The 13,769-nt window shown below is 35.6% G+C and overlaps 1 protein-coding gene across 13 annotated transcripts in view; it reads right to left on the bottom strand.

The window, feature by feature from the left end:
• The window catches only part of BRCA1 (BRCA1 DNA repair associated), a 46,178-nt gene extending 32,461 nt beyond the window's left edge, over window positions 1-13,717 (bottom strand). For 4 of the 13 annotated variants that reach the window (XM_039873350.1, XM_039873361.1, XM_039873358.1 and 1 more), the window contains exons 1-5: window positions 13,463-13,716; window positions 12,533-12,631; window positions 7,440-7,493; window positions 1,230-1,307; window positions 241-329 (exon numbers count right to left, since the gene is read on the bottom strand). In XM_039873350.1, coding sequence (XP_039729284.1) covers window positions 241-329; window positions 1,230-1,307; window positions 7,440-7,493; window positions 12,533-12,612 — 301 coding nt within the window. In that variant the 5' untranslated portion in view covers window positions 12,613-12,631; window positions 13,463-13,716. Of the gene's footprint in view, window positions 1-240; window positions 330-1,229; window positions 1,308-7,439; window positions 7,494-12,532; window positions 12,658-13,462 lie in introns of all 13 variants that reach the window. The other 9 variants (XM_039873359.1, XM_039873351.1, XM_039873355.1 and 6 more) reach the window with 9 other exon arrangements.
• Between the last annotated feature and the right edge of the window lie 52 nt (window positions 13,718-13,769).

The following is a 13,769-nucleotide window of genomic DNA, read 5'->3' as shown; positions in this document are numbered from 1 at the left end:
TAAACAATGACACACCATTGATGGTAAGTTGCCCCCAATGTGAAAAATGTGAATCTTATGATCAATAAAGTGTGAGACCAGTGGGAATGATTTAAAAGATAGATTACAGATAAAGAGCTAAAATTAAACTAGATCAAAAGGTCTTATCACCCATTCAGAGAAAATAATTGTGTAAACTTCCTCCTGAGTTTTAATGGACAGCCACTTGAGCACTGGCCCCTGGAGCTAAACAACACTTACACTGCAATCCCGTGTCAAGCTCAAAAGCATGAATGATTTTCAATAGCTCTTCAACAAGTTGACTAAATCTTGTACTTTCTTGTAGGCTTCTGAAATTAAATTGTTTGAGAGATAGACTTAGCAAGTAATTATCAACTTTTTAAGGACAAAATAAGGAAAGACATGTAAACAATTAAAAAAGATGCAGCAACAGGAGAAAAACCATATTCAAAGAACAGAGCTTTCAGTGACATTACACTATAATCAAAACATTATTGATATTAAATAGATTTTTATAATTTTTTTTTTGTCATTCAAGTCTACCGAAAGCCTACAGCTATCTAAAATAATGGCACTCTAAATCCATAGTAGGTATAAATCCAGTGCACAGAGAACTTATTATTCTTAACATATGAACCCTATCTACCCAACTTCCCACTAGCTCTCAAGGATTTCTGTCAAATGATGACAGACAATGCCCAAAGATTTCCATTTAGTAAAGCTGTAGGACAATATTATTCATTTATTCCTTTAAACATGTGAGCAACTAATATGTGCCAAATACTGGAAAAAGTGTTGATTGAGACAGACCAAAGCCAATGCCCTAAGAGAACTTAGGTCCTGTCCGGAGGGATGCACGGTATGTAAATACATTGTGTGTGTGTAAATAATTAAGTAGAAATAAATTCAAGGAAGAAAATTAAAAGCAGGATCAGAAGACGATGGGGGCAGGGTGGTACAGTCCTACTTTAGATAAGACTGCAAGTTCTAGCATTGACCAGAAGCATTAGAAAAAGGCAGTGAATTGCTAATACCTGTCTAAGGCAGAGGTACCATAAAACTTTCAAGAAAATGCCTTAAGAAATAATTTACTCTATCAGCTAAACACTTTTTTAAACATTTTCTACTGAGGAATGGTTTGATAGGAACACAGCTACATTATTCAGGAATTTCTACTTTTTTACTGCTGTTGTTGCTTCCATCCTCCCATCACTACCCAAATTGTATACCTTTTGGTTATATCATTCTTACACAAAGGACACTGTGATGGCCCTTTCTTCTGGTTGAGAAGTTTCAGCATACAAAATCTATAAATTATAAAGAATGAGAAGAACAATTCGAGTTACCCATTTTTTTTTGTAGAGAGAATATTCAAAGGCAAATAGCCATGAAAAGATAATCTCACGACTGCCCTTAAAAGCCATTTTAAAGGTAATGGCAGGTGAATTACAACCAATGGCTTTAATTATTTTTGGATGCTGCATTAGCAAAAAACCAAAGTACATAAGCAATGATCTATGAAAACTGAACTTAAATGCATATGGCTTACTGTTACGATCAAATAAAACTTATTAAAGAGTTAATATGGCATATTTAATGATAATTATGCTGCATCATCAGACATAAATGGCAAATAGTTCAAGTAAAATGACTATAATTAGTTTAAATACTCAGCACCTCACTACAAAGCTACAGTAACCAAGACAGTATGGTACTGGCATAAAGATAGACATACACATCAATGGAATAGAATTGAGAGTACAAAAAGAAACCCACACATCTATGATCAATTGACTTTAAACATCCAGATAATTAAATGGAAAAAGAATAATCTTATCAACAAATAGTGCTGGGACAAACTAGATACCTACTTGTAAAAAATGAAGCTAGACTCCTACCTCACGCAACACAAAAAAATTAACTCAAAATGGATCACAGAAATAAATGTAAGAACTAAAACCAAATCTCTGTAACCTTGGGTTAAGCAGTGATTTCTTAAATAAATACCAAAAACACAAGCAACCAAAGGAAAAAACAGAAGCACTGGACTACATCAAACTTAAAATCTTTTATGCTACAATACCATGAAGAAAGTGAAAGGACAATCCATAGAATGAGAAAAATATGTACAAATCATATATCTGATGGGGGATTTGCATTCAGAATATATAAAGAATGCTTATAACTCAATAATAAACAAAGAAATAACCCAATTAAAAAAGAGTGAAGGTTTTGAATAGACATTTTCTCCAAAGGAGATATATAAATGTTCAACAAGCCCATAAAAGATGTTCAATATAATTAGTCATTAGGAAAATGCGAATCAAAGCCACAATGAGATGCCACCTTACATCCACTGGGATGACTATAATAAAAAAAACTGGTATTAGGGAAGATGCAGAGAAATTGAAATCCTTAATCATTGTTGGTAGAAATATAAAACAATGCAGCCACTTTGGACAACAGCTATTTTGGAAAACAATTTGGTAGTTCCTCAAAATATTAAACAGAAAGTTATCATTTGACTCTGTAATTCTTCTTCTAGATTTCTTCCCAGGAGAAACGAAAATATAAGTACATGCAAAACTTGTACACAAATATTCATAGCATTATTCATAATAGCCAAAAAGCAGAAACAATCCAAATGTCCACCAATCATGACTAGAAAGACAAAATGTGGTATATCCACAACAGAATATTATTCAGCCATAAAAAAGAATGAAGTACTGACACAAGCTGCAATATTGGATGAACTCTGAAAACATTATGCTAAATGAAAGAAGCCAGACAAAAGGCCATGTATTGCATGATTCCATTTATCTGAAATGACCAGAACAGGCAAATCTGGAGACAGAAAGATTTGTGCTTGTCGAAGGAGGTGGGAATGGGGAGTAGCTGCTAATGGGTAAGGGTTTCTTTTGAGGTGACGAAATGTTTAAACTTAGATTGTGGTGATGGATGTAAAATTCTGAATATATTTTAAAAAACTGAAATGTACACTTTAAACCGGTGAATTTCATAGCATGTAAATTATGTCACAATAAAAATGTTAAATAAAAACCTCAAGGCAGGGAGAAAATGATCTCATTTTAACATTAACAATGCCTGACATAGTGTCTAGCAAAACTAAGCTGCTCACTAGAAGTCTAAGGAAGTCTTCTGGGACACTTAGGCTTTAGAATGGCTCTGGATATCGAACAATTTTGTTGGTAGTCTCAGACAATGAATATGGCTAAGAAGACTTGAAGAACACATACAATATACTCTAATGAGTCAGCTTCCTTAACAAAGGAAATAACTGCTTCTATTGGCTGGAAATGTTTATAAAGATCAATGTTCTCTTAGGAAGAAGACAAAAGAAGATTCAAGAAAAAAGAAAAGTAGAAAGGTAAAAAGAGAAGAGAACAGAAGAGATAGCCATGGTGATCATTAAAAGCAGCGATTCACTCATATAACCAAAATTTACTACATGTCTGGCACTGTTCCAGATGTAAGGGATTCAGTGGAAAAGCAGAATAAAATCCCTGCCATTATAAAGGACATATTATTCTGGCTAGGGAGGTGACTAGGGAAGGAAGCAGAGAACAGATATGGACATTGAAGAGAGCCAAGAAAGGAAAAAGGGTGCTGAAAAAGCAGTGGGACTGGTGAACCAGACACTTAGGGAACACTTTCTACTGACCAGGTCCTTTAACATGCACTGCCCTCTCTTAATTCACACAAAGACCCTTAAGTATTATCTTCATTTTATAGGAGAGACTTGTCCCAGATTCACAGTAATCAAGTGGTAAAGGTGATATTGGATCTGAAATTGAACTGCAGCAAAGTTCATGGTTATTCTACTGGAGCAAGTGAATATAGGTAGGTATAGTCAAGGAGGCTCAGGGGATCTTCTTTACCTATACAGATGCTTTAACTACCAGCAACAACTCCTTAGTTTATGGAAAAAGGGTATCAAAAAACTACCTGTATTATATGTAAATTCTCTTTAAAGAGCCACAGAATACAGGATATCACTCCTTGAGAAGAAACAAATACTACCCGTACTCTCTACCATAAAGGCTCTAGGAGGCTTCAATGCATTACACTGACAAATGGTACAATTCAACAATTCAGAGTGGGGATAGGGAGAAAATTCCATGAGCATAGTACTGTAGAACACAGTAGCTAAACTATAGTGTTGTAGCCTGTACAATAATTACATAAATAACACAAGAGAACTAGGTATGTAGAAATCAACCAAGATATGGGTTCCAATCTCTCTTTCTGCTAGAAAAAGAACAGATGCATAAAGGTTATTAACTAAACTCAAGAGAAAATGTACTCGTACATGACTTGAAAAGACTGAACTAAGGAAAATATTGACAGATCAAAAGAATATTGGCATCTCCTTTGGGGCTCGGAAGAAAAAATTTTTAAATTGTTTTAGAGCTTTGGAAAATTATATAATATACCAATTAAATAAGAACACATGTATAATTTCTACACAAGGTTCTCAGTGAAAAGATCTAAGACAAGTTTTGGGCTTGGATTTCTAATGCTTAAGGAGAGGCAACACATTTTTAAGCAAATGCAGTATGTTTTCTGAAGGGTGTCTTCAACTTTTTAAGAAAAAGCTGATAGAAAATAGTAAAATCACAGTGCTTCAAACTAATTTGAGGGATTGTTCAGAGAGTACTCATTTTTAAGCACATCTATTATACCCGGAGCAGTTTAACAATGTCTTGGAAACTCATCTAATTTTGAGCTGTTTGTTCAAGTCTATCCTGGCAGGAAGCAATAAATTAATAGTTCTAAGTCTAGGCAAAAATAAAGGCAGGCTGGCTTTTGGTTACCTTTGATTATTTTGGGTGGCCTGGATTCCTGTCAACAGAACTAAGATTATGGACCAATATGATCCCTAGTTAAAGGAAATAAATACCCAGAGTCCCACAGCTTAGCATCTCAGCATCCTTATGTTGCTGGTCTCACCGAACCCTGTCAGTTTCTATAAGGCTCTATTTTCTTAATCAAATCTCGTTTGCACTTTAGTTTCGACTATTAAGAATCTATCCTGAACCTGTTATCTGGGAGAGTGTGTCTAGGCGCCATGCCTGGTATCCCAGTCTCATGGGTCAAGGCCCATCTCCTAGGGACAAGTCTTAACCCCTAACCCTTAGCCTCCTATGGCTGAATCCCTGCTCCATTTTGTCCCTTATAACCACCACCCTGAACTTCTGCTCATTTCTGCTGCTACACTCCTGAGAGACTATGTATGTTCAATCTACTTGCTAGACTATCCATTTCTTGCCTATTTCTGGACTACTGACATATCAACTCATTGCTAGACTCCAAAATCCCCTGATATTATGATCTAATGTATCTAGCTATCAAACATCCCTGACAGACTCACCACTTACCTGGATCTCCTCAGTCAGCTGACTCCAAGACTTGCCTTACTTGGTCTATCTGCTCCTCACACCTCAGCCATCCCTGGTCTGGTCCCTCTTATTATCTCAGTATCCTCCAAATAAGTGTATGGGGAGGTCATCATTCCAGAATACTGCTTACCAAACTTTCGTGTGTACAAGAATCTTCTGGAAAATCTTGTTAAAATGCAGATTCTGATTCAGAAAGTTTGGAGTAGAGCTGAGATTCTAGAAAGTGCCCATGTAACGTGATTGCTGCAGGTCCACGAGTCCCACTCTGAGTAGTAAGTTCCTAGAGCTGCACCATATAATACAGCACCTACTTGGCTAGTGAGCACTGAAATATGGCTAGTCTGAATTGAGATGTACTATAAGTATGGAAAAACACAGGCTTTTAGAAACTTACTACAAAAAAAAGAATGTCAAAAAAAAATCTCATTAATATTTTCATATTGTGGGAGGAGGAAAATATTTTCATATTGATTATATTTTGAAATGGCAAAATTTTAGTCATAGTTAGGTTTAAAAATATAAATATATAACTGTAATTTAAGATTTTTTTTTTATTTTACTTTTTAGTAATATGGCTACCAGGAAATTTAAGTTATACCTACGACTCATATCTCTTTGGATAATATGGTTCTAAATCTTCCAAGAAGTAGTATACATTTCATTTGTTATTTAGAAACTGTAAGCTAATGTATGAATGGCCTAATTATTTTTTTCTAGACTGGTATTATCTTTTTTGTATATCTCATAAAAGATTTTACAACTACAGGCTTACCCCAGTCTATAAAGCTACTTTATCATTAGCAATTAGAATTCATCCTGAGAAAATACAATTAATGCTTGGGGTATTTTCTCCAGCTTTTTCACCATACAGATCCAAGAGGTATTCAGATTATAAAAATATTACAACAAAAGAGATGTCATGAAAAAGTTGATCTATTACTTGGGTATTATACTCTACTTATAATTCTAATATATTATTTGAAATACGGCTGGTTCTTCTGCTTATCATATTCTCTGTATTAGGAGTTGCGAGCCTTTCTCATTCTCCCCCAGTTGCTAACTTTAACCCTTTCAATCTCAACAGATGTCTGTACCTCCAACTTCACTGAGCTCAAACTACAACTCCCCCAACTCTCCATCAGAAATTTTCTGTGGACTTATTCTTCTTTTCTTTCATTACTGCTTATGAATAATAACTATTTCTCTCTCTTATATTCATTTTCTATTTCCGATCCCTTCTACTTCCTCCTGGACTTTCTCTGTCTTGCAAATGTCATCACTCCTCTGAGGGCTCCCTCCTCTTCTAACGCAACTTCTTAACACATAGGCAAAGTTAGTGTCTTCTTCTTAGGACATATTCTACTTTCTTCTCTTACCCTTGATCATATTATTTTCTCTGCCTGTAATTTCCTTCTTCCACAAGCTCTGAAAGTAATGAATGTTGATAATTTAATCTCTTCTTTACTCACTGTAATACTACGTATTCATTATTCAAGGTGACAGAAAAGCGTACATTTCAGGAAGATTCTCATCAAGAAACAGTGTAAGTCTCACGTATAAAAAATCAATCTGTAGCTCTCTGTAACCTTTTAAATATTGGTACTTTTAAATTTTATGTTACATAAGTATTGATCTACAAAGAAACTGGTCCTACATTGAACCTTACAAGGAAGAAAGCAGGACATGTGAAATGAACAGAGAAACTGGCAAGGTTAAAACAATTTACTTATTTCACAATTGCTTGCAATCTGCTTCCACCTATGAATACAAAAAAAACCCAAATAACTATTCAAAGTCATTTCATATCCCACTAGATAAATATGCCAATATTTTATCAGGAACTACGGCTACAACCAACATATGATGACAAAGTACTCAATGAGGCAGAATGAAACAGACTTAGAATTTTCTTTCACTTAATTGAAGAAGCTAAAGCTTCTATAAAGTTAGGTGTTTTCTGTGTTATGAAGGATAAGCACAAAAGTTAATAATGGAGCCATATAAAACATTCAAACTTACTTGCAAAATATGTGGTCACATTTTGTGGAAACAGGCTCTTTGATCAGCTCCAGACTAGAAGGGTAGGAAAAAAAACGTGGCTCAATAATTCATTTAAAAATAAATATATTCTTAGTACAGAAGTTCAACTTTAAGTGGATATAACTGAGTCAAAGTAGGGTTTTAAGAGCATTCAATAACTATTTATTAAATGTCTGCTGTGCTAGAAGCCAAAAATACAGCAGAGAATACGATCCTTATCTTCAATGAGCTTTCAGACACCAAAACATAATATTATTCTTTTCAATACTCTATACTATCTATAGCATTTAAAAGATTAGCTGATATTACTTCACATTAGTTTTCGCCGATCTATTTTTTTGAGCTATCATAGGACATCATAAGACATCTTGTATCTTAACTAAACTTTAAGCTCCACAAAGACAAAAATATCTTGTATTTCTTTTGGATTCCGTCACAAAACTTTTGTGTATGTGTGATTACTTAATTTCTTAATATGGAAAATTTGAAGCATTTACACAAATAAAATAGTAAAATGAACTCCCAGTTTAAACAATTACCAACTCGTAGCCAATCTTATTTCATTCATGGCCAACATCCACTCAAAGCTCAGATTATTTTAAAATGAATCCCAGCCATCATATCATTTCATCTATAAATATTTCAGGACATATCTTTAAAAGAGACTTTTTTAGCGTAATCATGAGAACATTACTCCTAGAAAATAATTTTGCTAATATCATCTAATATACAATAAATGTTCTAATATTTCTGTCTCATAAAAATTTAATGATAAAATCTAGGCAAATCGGGATCCAAACAAGATCTACAAATTGCGTTTGGTTGATATGTCTTAAGCCTCATTTAATCTATAGCTTTTCTCTGCCTTTGTCATTTACTTAAATACTAGGTCATTTGACCTGCAGAATTTCCCACATTCTGGACTTTGCTGGTTGTAATCCTATTGTGTAGTTTAACATGTTCCTCTAACCTCTATTTCCTGTAAACTGGACCTACAGGCTTGATTAAGGTTTGATTCTTTTTGGCAAGAACTATTTTTGGTACTGTGTACTTTTATTACTTCACTTCAGGAGGTACATGATGTTTGCTTTGTGATTACTTTGTAAAAACAATGTAATAAATACTAACTTAAGAAAATAATAAAATAAATTCAAAAAAATTAAAGTTTCAAGAAAATACCTCACCCAAATTCCTATCTCTACCCACCTGTCCACAAAATCTTAAGGCCTACCTGAGATGAATTCATTTACTAATACAAAGAGTATTTACTGAGCATCTACTATATGCATGCACTGTTCTTGGGGACAGAAATACAGTAGTGAACAACATAAAGCCTGCCCTTACAGAATTTACTTTTTAGTTGCAGTAGACAGTTGATTGAGAAATGAGCAAGAACATATGGGAATAGTGCTAAAAAGAAAAATAAATAAGGGCAAGGGGTATAGGGAGTACAGCGTGTGCGGGGGAGTGTATACAGGTCAGGAAAGGCCTCACAGACAGCTGAATAATGTGAAGAAACAAGCTGTGCAACAATTGAGGGAAGAACATTCCATCAGAGGAGGCAGATAACACAGACTCTGACCAGGACCATGCCTGGTGTTTTGAAGGACAGAGAGTAGGTAGGGTGCTAGGATGGAATGATCAAGGGGGTAACTACCAGCAGAAGAGGTCAGAGAGGTAGCCGGGAACCTGAGCCGGTAGGAACTTACAGGCTATTTTAAGTCTTTAGCTTTTATTCTGAATGAGAGCTTTAGAAACTGATTTTTGGTAAAGTTCAGGCAGGACATCAAACAATAGGTAACTTGTGTGTGACAGGAATGTGGTCCTTTTCATTACATGTTAAACTTTTTAGAAAAGGATCACAAGAAAAACTGGGGGACAAAAGCCTCATTGTGAAGGATTTGGTAACACAACTCTTGTAATCATGGGGTTTCTGACGCAGCACAGGAGAAGAAAAAGAAAAATACTGGAGTAAGGTTAGAAAGCAGGGTATCTACTACCAGTTCTTTTTATTAGCAGAGTGACCTCAGGTCAAGCATTCTACCTGACAAAACCTCAGTTTCCTGTAAAGAAATTGTCACCCATTCTACCAGTCTCTTCAGGCTACTGTGAGAATAAAATTAAGTGCTACTTGGGAAAATGTTCACAACCTGAGATAACTTGTACCAACGTTTGTGATTAAAAAAACAAACAACCCAACAACGAGAACTCTGATTTGTTACAAAATCACTATTCCTCAGATAAGCTAGATATCAAAGACATTCTCAGTAAAAGAGAAATTGGATTCAGCTATGATACCAGATGGCTTTCATTCTCACCACTGACTCAGTTCCGAAATGATTATATTTCAGTATGGTAATTATAAGCCAAACTATACAAACATACTGTAAACAAACTTCAAACAGATGAAAACTCCAATATGTAAAAAGATAATGACTGTTGAAGAAAAAACTTGAAGAGGGAATGGGAATGAAAAGAAAAAAATTAAAATGTTCCTCTTCTAGGTCCCGATGAGAGTGCTTACTATAAAAGTGACTCAAATATTTTTAAACACTTTTCAAATCAGGCCTTTCAAATCTGCATTTTGAGCTTTCAAAATGGGTAAGTATTGGAAAATGAAGCTAGGTTAGGTTCTAAAAACAACCACCACTCAACTCACCAGGACACTATTTTCAAAAACTCTTCTGAAAGTTAAAATTTTTATATAGTCAGGCGTAAAAAGTTAAAAAGAATGATCAATTATCAGAAATTGTGACTGAGGCCAACAGAAGGAATTTCAGCTCTAGAGACTTCAAAGAAACTGGAAACCTACCCTATAGCTACCATAAGCAACACTGTTTTCAGTCACAATCAGGAATCATTTAAGATATAACAGCAAATTGCACTGTTTTAGGCACCGATAAAAAAAAAAAAAAAAGTAGATATGATTTCCATCCTAAAACTTTCCATTAAATGAGTTTAAGGTTTAGCAATGACTGGGATGCAGTTTTAGTTTAAAATTCTGTCTATTTCTAATAAAAACTAGATTTAAAAAAACAAGCTATAAAATATAAAATACTTGACTGAAATAAAAATTTAACATTAACATTCATCTTGCATTTTTAACTTTTATGTATCCGAGTTTTTTAATTGATGGTTTAATTTGCCAGAATGAGAAAAAAAAATTTTTATGACTGAGTTCCATGGAAATGTAAAATAAATGGACCCAAATGCCACATTATTGAGGACTTTTTGATCACTCTTTGTAATTATCATAAGTAAGTTTTATGCTTTTTCTAAAGCAATTTTTTTCCCCAATTGCCATTTCCTGCTTTTCTGGCTCTGATGTTTCACGAATGAGGCTGTAAATCTCATTTAGCTCTTGTTTTTGTTTGGCTGAAATGTTGAGAAGGGAGAAGGTTACTTATAAATCTTCTATCTCTCTGAAAATACAACTTCCATTTTCTTTAATCTTATTTACTTGACTCCAAATATGAAAAATGACTTTCATGAAGCACAAAGAAAATTTTAAATTTATTCTCCTTTATAGAAAGAAGCAAAAGGTGCAGCTTTCCAATTTATTTTTTGAATGAAACCCACCATTAGCCATCGCCATATTAAAAACAACTAAACTATCAAAGAACCAATATAGTTTATTATTTAATACCTTTGACAAATATTTACCAAGTGGCTACTATGCCTCTGAGGACACAGAAGTAAGCAATACAAACAAAAACCTCTGCCCTCATGGGGTTTATATTCTGTAGGAGTAGAGAAAAAGGATAAATTACATATACGGAATGTCAGTAATGAGAGTTACAGAGAAAAATAAAACAGGAAAAGGGGATAAGGAGTATGTTCAGGTGAAGTTGTTAAAATTTTAAATAATATTGTCTGAAAATGACAATTTTCTTTGAGAAGGTGGTATTTCAATCAAGACTTACAAGCCATGCAATTATCGAGGGAAGAAGATGCCAGGCAGAGAAAACAGCAAGCATGAAAGCTCAGAGGCAGAAGAATGTTACAAGTCTGAAGAACAGTTAAGAGGTCAAAATTACCAGAGTAAAGAGAATAAGGAGGGAGAGGGTAGGTAACAGTTGTTCTAAATTTTTTTTCTGGCTTTTCATGGAAGAGACTGAAATATGGCTAATTTATTTTGTAGATTTAAGAGACACCATAGAAATCATCTAGTGACTGCTTGATGAGGTTCATAACCTTTGTTGTGCCCTTTGGCAGCTGGTGAAGCTCATGACTCCCTTTCTCAAAGTAATGCTTTTAAATGCATAAAATAAAAATATGTAAAATTATATAAGAAACTAATTATATTGAAATTCAGGTCTATTCAGAGGCCTCCAGGGTCATAGAGGGCCGAAAAGAGGTCCTGAATACACACAAGAGAACTTGCCGGGGTGATGGAAATGTTCTATATCTTGACTGGGTTTCACAGATATATATATACACTTGTCAAAACTCACAGACTTGTACACTTAAGATCTTTGCATTTCACTATATGTAAATTACACCTCAATTAAAAAAAAAAAAAACTTGAATATTTTAGTCCCCTCTCTAAGATGAACACAAAGGCTCACACAAAAAGTCAGAGACTTGCTAAAGGCTTTGAGGACTTGTAGTATTATTTAAATATACAGGGCTAGTTTCAGTCAAAGGTTCTCCCAAAGACCTACCCACTTACAGACACCAATCATTCCTAATTTTATTTTGCCATTATTAAGTATTTCCATTCCAAGTGATCAAGCTGGTTTTAGAGCCGAATGAAAAGTTCAAGTGCCACTAATCCGAACCAGATCCATGCCCCAATGTAGAACCAATCGAGGCAGTTGGTGGACTGGGAAAGATAGGGAGCTATGTGTGTTGAGATGGTAGAGAGAGAAAAGGAGAGACAGAGGGGAGAAAAAGGAGTAATTTTCTATATTCTTAAAGCCCTTCAGTTAAGAGAAGCAGCAACTTTAATAGCTTAATCTTAACAAACATAATTTTTTTCTTGTTACTATGTAAGGTTAATTCTATTGATTTGCATAGGACATAATCTAAGAGGAAGAATCTCAAATTAATAAATTCTTCTTTTGACTTACCAGATTGGACACTCTAAGATTTTCTGCATAGCATTAAGGACATTTTGTACTTCTTCAACACGATCCGCACATAAATCCATTTCTTCCTGTTACAATGAACTTGAACACATAGGCTTAAATGTATGCTTTAAAATGTTTATAAAAAACAACTTAATTTCATTGTCATTTTAAATAAGAGAAATTTAAAATTGGAGTGCTTTAGAATTATAGCGACCATAGAACTAATCACAAAAGCCTTTCTTAAAACTCTAAACTTTTTATTTTTGTAATTAAGACCATTTAAATTCTCTGTTTTCACATATAGCCTCCAACCACCTCCTTCTGGTCTTTCCCTTTCTCCAAGCAAGGGTGACTGATTGGGTGAGTGGTGGTTGCCTCGGATTTCTCCAAATGTCCTGGCTGTTTTCTCTCGCTTAAAACAAAAATCAACAAAAACAAAACCAACACCAACCAAGGCTCTCCACCCTTGGTCTTTCCCAGTGTTTCCCAATTGCCTGCACTCATCTCAGGATCCTCAGGCACATCCATGCCAGCGGCATCTGTGACTGACGCCCCTCTACTTTCCTCTTGTCCCTTCTCAGAAACGCGTGTGAATACAGTTCTTAAAGGCTCTCCCTTCCCACAAAAATCCTGTCTCCTCCTCTTCCCAGACACGTTCCTGCCTCCAGTTCTTCCTCAGAGTCCAATTTTCACATAAACCAGCCTATTATGTCGTTCTCTTCAAGACACATTCCAGTTCCTATCATCGGTTTTCCTCTTTGGCCACACCCAGTCCCCTCCCGCACCCTTGGCTTCTCCCCTCCCCCACCATTTCCCAACTCAACGTCTTAGGCTTCTCAGGTTCCACTCTCAGCCCGCCCCTGCCAGACACCATCCATCTTGCTCTCCTTCAAAAGTCCCTCTCCCCATTCTCACCACACCTGTTCTCACCTGTCTCCCGAAGTACCCTTGAGGCCCCTCTCCCTTCTCCAGGGCTCTCTCACCGTTACACAAAACAGAGCGTCTGGGCTTCCCGGGTTAGGGGGTCCAACTTATCCAAAAAGCCCCGCGAACCGTCCTCGGTCCAGAAGCTTCAACGAACTTACGCCGCGCAGTCGCAGTTTAAATTTATCTGTAATTCCCGCACTTTTCCGTTGCCACGGAAACTGGCCTCAGCGGCTGAGCAAGAGCCTCTCAGAATACGATACTGAAACACGTTACGGAAGGGCGGAGCAGAAAGAGCCGAGAGGCTCTCTGG

This window comes from Pteropus medius, unplaced genomic scaffold (assembly GCF_902729225.1).
Source record: "Pteropus medius unplaced genomic scaffold, Ma_sr-lr_union100, whole genome shotgun sequence".
Taxonomy (NCBI): Eukaryota; Metazoa; Chordata; class Mammalia; order Chiroptera; family Pteropodidae; genus Pteropus; species Pteropus medius.
Note: the sequence above shows the minus strand (reverse complement) of the source record. Positions and strands in the feature narration are given on the sequence as shown.